The 7,500-nt window shown below is 68.6% G+C and overlaps 1 protein-coding gene across 3 annotated transcripts; it reads right to left on the bottom strand.

Annotated features, from left to right (window-relative positions):
• Positions 1 to 2,774: 2,774 nt before the first annotated feature.
• On the bottom strand, positions 2,775 to 7,484 carry PTX4 (pentraxin 4). 3 transcript variants are annotated; one of them, XM_051830300.2, is made up of 4 exons: positions 6,342 to 7,484; positions 5,253 to 5,943; positions 3,818 to 4,139; positions 2,775 to 3,551 (listed from the first exon to the last, which is right to left on the bottom strand). In XM_051830300.2, exons 1-4 carry the CDS (start codon positions 6,477 to 6,479, stop codon positions 3,254 to 3,256), a joined length of 1,449 nt encoding a protein of 482 aa, XP_051686260.2. In that variant the 5' UTR covers positions 6,480 to 7,484; the 3' UTR covers positions 2,775 to 3,253. The 3 variants fall into 3 exon arrangements, with proteins under 3 accessions (XP_051686260.2, XP_051686259.2, XP_051686258.2); XM_051830299.2 differs by having other exon boundaries at positions 2,775 to 2,990; XM_051830298.2 differs by having other exon boundaries at positions 2,775 to 4,139.
• Positions 7,485 to 7,500: the final 16 nt, after the last annotated feature.

The raw sequence follows: 7,500 nt of genomic DNA, 5'->3' as shown, positions 1-7,500 counted from the left end.
ACCGGGACGCAGCTCCGGCTCCGGACTTGGCCGGGCCCAGATGGGAGTGACCCAGCGGATGGAGGTTCCGCCCCCCCCCCAAGTAAATAAACATAAAAAACGCGGCCACGACGCTTGGGTCGCCGGAGACCCTCCCGCCCCAGAGCGCTTCTGTGCCGAAGGAAAGCCAGGTGCTCCGGCCGCCCGCTGGCCCTGGGTGACCCCAAGGGGAGGCCGTGCGGCCGCTTCAGCCCTGGCTACGGGCAGAGCGCAGAAGCCAGGTGTCTCCCACACGCAGGTCTCCTGCCAGCGCGTGCCTTCCCTTAGACCCCCCATCTGTGGCCCCCATATCTGTGACCCCCCATCTGTGGCCGCATGGAGGACGCCCAGGACCTGCTTTATCCCTGACACGCTAACGCCCCGAGTCAGGGTTTGCAGGGAAAAACGTGAAGGCGGCCTCGCTCGGCTCCCTGGGCCATCTGGGGGAGAACCAGCGGGTCAAAGGTCTTGCTTTAATCCTGCCTTTCAAATAAATACAATTTTTAAAAAGCGGAAAAAGGACCCAGAGACAAGTATCTGGGCCAGGCTCTGTGGGCAAACGCTTGTCCCAGGCCCCCGGGCTGCGTGTTGGGAAGTGACCTTGCCAGGAGGGGGCTTCGCAAGTTCCAGCTCACGGCCGAGGGTGTGAGGGCAAGAGAGGTGTGCCCGCCCTGTGACGTGGGCGTACCCGGGACCAAGTGCGCTCCGCGCTCAGCCCGCGGCACCACGTGCTGGGAGCCTCGTGGCCGCCCACAGCCGGCGGCACTTGCTGTGTCCGTCTGTCAGTTGGGAAGACCCAGCTCGGCGCCGGCAGGTCGGTCCCCGCGTTTGGAGGAAGACGGCAGGAGTCAGGACCACGCAGCAGCCGCGACACCCAGTCCAGACAGCGCCGGAAGACGCGACAGAGGCCAGTGGCCGAGAGCCGCACCCCACGCTGGGCAGCCAGGCCCAGGTCCACCCAGCTTCCTGCCGACGCCCGCTGGGAGGCAGGGTGGTGGCCGAGGCTGGGGTCCCTGCCGCCCAGAACAGGATGGAGTTCTGGGCTCCGGGCTGCGACGTGGACACTGGCGGCGGGGACCGGCGGAGGCACGGGTGCGGGCGGGGACTGGCGGAGGCACGGGTGCGTAAAGCCAGCGGCTGGCTTTGTGGCGCGGTGGGCTGAGCTACCAAATCCCCTGCTCCACTCCCGGTCCAGCGCCCTGCCAACGTGCCCGGGAGAGCGGGGAGCCGGACGGCCAGCGATTGGGCCCCAGCACCCCCGGAAGGCCCGGATGGAGCCCCCGCTTTCTGCCTGGCTTGGTGCTGGCCGCTGTGGCCATCTATGGCGTGAGCCAGCCGATGGACGAGCCAAGTCTGGTTTCAAATAAATAAATACCCCTTGTTCCCGTGAGCCGCTGAGGCCAAGGACCCTCTGACCCGGGTAAGACTCAAAACCGAGCCCGAGGCCGGGCAGAGGCTTCCGAGGCAGCGCTCCCTCACGGCGGGGCCGGCGGGGCCCTGGGGGCTGTGGCACGCGCGCGCGACCCCCGCCCGGCACCCCACTGCGTCCGTGGGAGCAGCGCGCTGGCCTCTGCAGGCCCCGGCGGGCACAGCCACACCCGCTCCTACCAGCGGGGCAGGCGGCTCTGCAGGCTCCCGGGAGGCCGGGCCCGGGGTCCAGCGCTCGAGTGGCCGTGGCCTCCCGTCAGAGCGGCGGAGCTGGAGGCGGAGCATGGAGAGTGGGCGTGGCCTCCGCGCCGGAGCACTCAGAGTGGGCGTGGCCTCCCGTCAGAGCGGCGGGGCTGGGGCGGGGCACCCCGAGTGGGCGTGGCCTCAGCCGCCGGAGCACTCAGAGTGGGCGTGGCCTCCCGTCAGAGCTACACCGCTGGGGGCGGGGCACCCCGAGTGGGCGTGGCCGAGTGGACCGGGTTAGGCGGTTGAGCGGGGTTTGTGGGGGACGAGGCCCGCGGTTCGTGGCGAGGGGCCCGAGGGTCGAGCTGTCGCGGGGACGACCCCTGGGGGCAGCCGGGTCCCAGAGGTCGCCTCCGTCAGAGCCGGGCCGAGTCATCTTCCGTGGTCACGTGACTGTTTCAAACACAGGGCTGAGGGTGGGCGCGGCGGGACCGACCCCCGCCGCAGGCAGGGCCCCTCTGGGAGGCTCCGCTCTGACCCAGATCCGTCAGGGACGCAGGGCGCAGGTGGGCCTTGGTGACCCGAGAGGCGCCGTCCAGCTCCAGCGCGCGTGGGCGGCTGCCGCGGACCCGGGTGGGGGGGACGTGGACGGCTTCCCAGCATCCGCCCATCCCAGACCCCGCGGACCCACGCGGGGCGCCGCTGGGCCACTGATGACCACACCCGGGGCCCTTGCCCAGCGCCCGGCCCTCCTGGGGCGACCCTGCCCTATGTCTGCCGGACTCGCAAGCCTAGGACGCAGTGGATGCCTGGCCGGCAGCGCTGTGGCTGCTGGGACGTCTGGGCGACCCTCACCCACCCCTCGGCACTGTAAGGTGCCCACCACCCCCGGGCCGTTTGCACCTCTTGAGTACCTTCGGGGAGTCCACTCCTGAGCAGGTGGACACGCTGACCTTAAGCTGCAGGGTGGGGGCAGCAGAGCCCCCAGAGGTGCTGCCCGGAGACTCAGGCCCCCTGTGCTCCGTCTGGCCGCTGCCGGCTCTGGGCCAGGGTGGCCACTCGCCATGGTTCAATCGGCTGCACCTGGCAGAGGGTCTCTGGCCCCTGGGCTTCTGTGGGCGCCAGGCCTGGACTCCCCACTCTGCTTTCTGAAATTTGTTTTTTTATTTTTAAGATGCGATCATTTTAAAAGATTTGAAAGTTACAGGGAGAGAGGTCTTCCATCTGCTGGTTCACTCCCCAAATGGCCGCAACGGCCTGGGCTGGGCCAGGCCAAAGCCAGGAGCCAGGAGCTTCCTCCAGGTTCCCCGAGGACTTGGGCCATCTTCCGCTGCTTTCCCAGGCCACAGCAGAGAGCTGGACTGGAGGAGGAGCAGCCGGGACTTCAGCCGCCGCCCATGTGGGATGCGGGCCCTGCAGGTGCAGCACTGGGCAGCTGGCCTTGGGGCACCCGGAGCTGCCGCTCCAAGGGCCAGGAAGTGGGCTCTGCGGCCCACGATGGCCCAGGAGGAAACAGCGGGGGCTTGGATGCTCTCCGTGCAGTCTCTCCCCAGAATCCGGCCCGGACCCAGGCAGCGGCAAAGGCTGCAGCCGCACGCCAAGGCCAGGGGCCCTGTGGGGGTGGCTACCTGGCCCTCTGTGGGGAACACTCGGCGCTCCGAGGGGGCGCCGAGGCTTTGAGGGGCAGCGCGTGCCAACACCGCAGGCCTGCTCCTGCCGGGCGCCCGAGTTTGCCGGAGGGCCTCACCTGCCCGTGCCCATCCCCCATCATGGAGTGGCTGCCTCGCACAGTGGCACAGGAGGACGCGGCGGGGGGGACGTACAGGATGTGCTGGGGGGGCTCCCCTTGACCGCAGGGTGCCCGGCTCGGCCTCACGAGCAGCTCCCCGGGCAGGTGCAGCCAACCCTCTGCACAAATCCACCTGCGGACGCGTTGGCCAGCGTCAGGATGGCACCTGTCGGCATCTCTTTCCCCGTGGCGAGGTTTGTGACTTCCCGAGGGACCAGGGCCCGGTCCCAGATGGCCAAGCCTGACATACTCCCCACAAAGGCCTCGGAGCTGTCAAAACCGCCGCCCACACGGTCTTGCTCCTGGCCCAGCACCAGCGACCCCCCGGGAGGGATCTCATAGCCCTCCCTGAAGCGGGAGCCCGCGGCCACCAGCCTGCGGTCCACGTGGAGCCAGTACCTGCCCTGGAGGGACGTCCAGATGACGCAGACGTGGTGCCAGCGGCCGTCCAGCAGTGGCTGCAGGGGCAGCTCCCTGAAGGCCGGGTCACCGATCACGAAGTGGACGGTGCCCGGAGCCAGGGAGTCTCGGCCGTGCAGCACCAGCTTGTTGTCGTTGTCCTCGGTGGCGTAGGAGAGGAGGGTGCCCAGGCGGCCGGGGGCCGTGCGCAGCCAGCTGCAGAAGGACAGGGCCCGCAGGGCCACAGGGAGGCCCAGCCCGAGGAAGGCCACGTTCTCCGTGGAGGCGTTGGGGAAAACCAGCACAGGGCCCAGGCCGCAAGCTAGAAAAAGCGGGAGCCACAGTCAGCCCGGAAGCTTCCGGAAGCAGGGGGCTGCTGCAGGAGGGCGGGCCTGACACCGGCACAGCCCTGGGCTGAGTGCTGGGGTGTGGCTTGCAGGGTCTCCCCCCCAAGTCCCAGAGTGGGACGCTGAGGCCGAGGCAGCGCCTGGGGAGAGGTGGGGTGAGCACCATGGGCGCCACCTGCCCACTGCCCCAGGGGCCTCTGGGAGTTTCCCACGGAGGCTCAGAGTCCGTCGCGGGTCCGATGGGGCTCGGGTCAAGGAGCTGCAGGGCTGACCCCGGGGGCGGGGCAAAGCCGGTCCCGCTCCTCCCACCTTCTAAGGGCGGGCGGCTTCCTCAGCCCCCTCCTCGTTCTGTTTTGTTTTTCACTTGAGAGGCAGGCAGAGGGACCTCCTACCCACTGGCTCACTCCACAAAGGCCACAGTGAGCCCTGGCTGGAGCTGAAGCCGGGGGCAGGAAGTCCCTCCCTTGTGTGGCCAAGCCCCAGTCAGCGGCCCGGCCCCCTGCGGCCTCCCAGGGTGCGCGTTAGCAGGAGGAGCCCGGGTGCTCCCACATGGGGTGAGGGTGCCTGATGCCTTGGTTACCCGGGCCGCCCTGCTGCCATGGGGACCTGCCGACCACTGCCACCTGGACCCGCTGGCAGGTGTGGCCAGCAGCGTACGTGGCACACGAAGCCAAGCCCTGTCCACTCAACCCCTGGCAAGGATGCCTTTGGAGGAAAACACGGGGGGCTGGCACCGTGGTGAGGGGTGAAACCGCCCCCTGCGACGCCGGGCATCCCATCCGGGCTGTTCCACTTCTAGTCCAGCTCCCTGCTGTGGCCTGGGAGAAGCAGCAGAGGACGGTCCAAGTGCTTGGGCCCCTGCACCCGTGTGGGAGACCCGGATTGAAGCTCCTGGTTCCTGGCTTCAGCCTGGCCCAGCCGTAGCTGTTGTGGCCATCTGGGGGTGAACCAACAGATGGAAGACCTTTCTCTGTCTGCACCTCCGACTTTCAAAAACATTAATACAGCTTAAACACACACACACACACACACACACACACACAGCAGAAGGGAAACGGGAATGGATGGGGCTGACCTGTGGCACTTACCCTCTCCTGGCCCCTGGGGGGTCGGCGCCCACGGAGGAGGGTCCCTCTGAGTGATGGCAGCCCCAGTGAGCACCTGATGACTGCCTGGGGCGGGGGGCTCCCGTGTCCGCTGGAGACCAGCACTCAAGTCCTGAGCAGGGCTCCTGGATCCAGGAGAAGCCCCAGGACCCTGCCTGTGGCCCTGCAGCTGCAGGGGGCTCGGGCCTGACTGCGCAGGTGGTGCCCAGGCTGGGGTTGGGGTCAGCCTTGGGGCTGTGGTGCCGGGCTTGGCCGTAGGTTGCTGCCCTTCAAGGGCAGCCAGCCTGGCATCCTGGCCATGGACGTGGAGTGTCAGGCGGGCCAGTGCGTCCTGCAGGGCCCGCACGTCCAGGCCCAGGCCCGAGACGGCATCCCTCTGTGCCTGGTGCTGCTTCTCCTCCTGGGAGCGCCGCGCACTCTTCTCGCTCAGGGCCAGGGCCAGGGCCCGCAGCCGCGCCCCCACCCTCCTGCTCCTGCGCTGCGCCTTCCTCGCCCAGGCCTGCAGCTGCGCCAGGTCCCCCTGCACGGCAGCCTGTGACTGGTTGAGTGCCAGAGCCGCGGCCCGGCTCTCCGCAGCCAGGCCCTGGAGCCGGGCGTGCACGCCCACGGACGCGTTGTAGCTGTCGGCGATGGCCTGCAGGTGCACCAGCGTCACTTCCTGGAGTCTCTGGAACTGTGAAGACGGACAGCAGGTGTGGGGCTGGGGGCCAGAGCGGAGCGGGGGAGGCGTTCCTGCTCCTACTGGGGCTGGTTCAGCCGGAGCTGAGGGGGGCTCACCGCTGCAGGGGCAGAGTGGGGGGAGTGGGCTCCCGTCCCCCCCCCTGCTCTGGGCCACCCCCTGTCGCTTCAGGATGGCTTTGTGAGCTGTTACGGGGTTAAATCAGGAAGCGCTCCTCCACCGTGCACCCCCGCGGCAGCCCTGGAGGCCGGCCACAGCCTCCCCCCACTCCAGCTGCGCCCCCCACCTCCGCCTCAGGCATCAGCTGTCAGGGCAGAGCCCGGAAAACTTCTCAAACGTCTGTGTGCGCCCGGCACCCGCCCGGCACCCACCCGGCACGGCCTGTGGTTTACCTGCTCTTCCAGTTTTCGCAGCCTCTCGAGAAACGGCCTTCTTGACCCGGCAGGGCCGGCGTCCTGTGCCGAAGCCCCGCACAGACAGAGGGGCACAAACACGAGGACAGACAGGGCGGCGCTCCCCAAGCAGCCCATCCCGGGAGCTCGCAGCCCCGGCCGGCTCCGCCGCTGAGCGCTCCTCCTTGTGCGGCCCTGGCGGGGTCAGGGGCTTCCAGCCTCCCTGGAGGAAGGCGTCTCCTCCAGGCTCTGGGCCCCGGCAGTGCAGGTTCCCAAGGAGACAGCTCGAAACAGACACAAACAGTGTCTCGGAAGCCTCCTGGGGGCGCCGGCTCCGGGCACGTGGGACATCTGATGGCTTTAGCAGGACCAGGAAGCTGGACGGGGTGCCCAGCACAGCCGCCTCCCGGCCGTGTCTCCTTCCCTTGATGGGGGCGGGGGGAGCCCTGATCGGTGGATAAAGCAGATAGGACAGAGCTTCCTGAGAAGCAGGCCTGACCCCAGCACCTGTGTGTGACCCCGGGTGGAAAAGTGTCCTGGCAGGTGTGAGATCTGGAGCTGAGGTCGCCCCGCACAGCCAGTGAGAGAGAAGGGGGGAGGCTCGGGGCCGGCCCGGTACAGGCAGCAGCTGGTGGTGGTGGTGGTGGGGAAGTGGCACCGCCGCCGCCAAGCCGGGAACCACACAGCAGCCGCTTCCCCGAGACGAGACCAGTGTGACAAAGGCAGCAAACTGGTTCTTTAAAATTGATTTGAAAGGCAGAGTGAGGAAGGAAGAGAGGGAAGGAGAGAGCGCTTCCAGCCGCTTGTCCACTCCCCAGATGCCCAGGGCTGGCCCAGGAGCTCCACCCAGGTCTCCCAGGTGGGCGCAGGGGCCCGGGGACTTGGGCCACCTTCGGCTGCCGTCCACCCCCAACGCCAGCAGGCCTGGCCTTGAGCTTTTATTGTCACAATCTCACTTGCTACCTAAACGCTCCACCGCACTCAGCGTCTGCGGCCGTCCCGCTGACGGGCACCGCTCTCCAGCGCAGCGGCCAGGGCGGGCGCAGGTCGAAGCGCAAAGCCCGCCCCCAGGCATGGCCCCGCCCACACCGGCCCCGCCCCTCACGCAAGAGCCCGCCCCCAGCGTGGGCCCGCGGCCGCTTTTCTGCGCAAGCGCACG

This window comes from Oryctolagus cuniculus, chromosome 19, assembly GCF_964237555.1.
Source record: "Oryctolagus cuniculus chromosome 19, mOryCun1.1, whole genome shotgun sequence".
NCBI classification, from domain to species: Eukaryota; Metazoa; Chordata; class Mammalia; order Lagomorpha; family Leporidae; genus Oryctolagus; species Oryctolagus cuniculus.
Note: the sequence above shows the minus strand (reverse complement) of the source record. Positions and strands in the feature narration are given on the sequence as shown.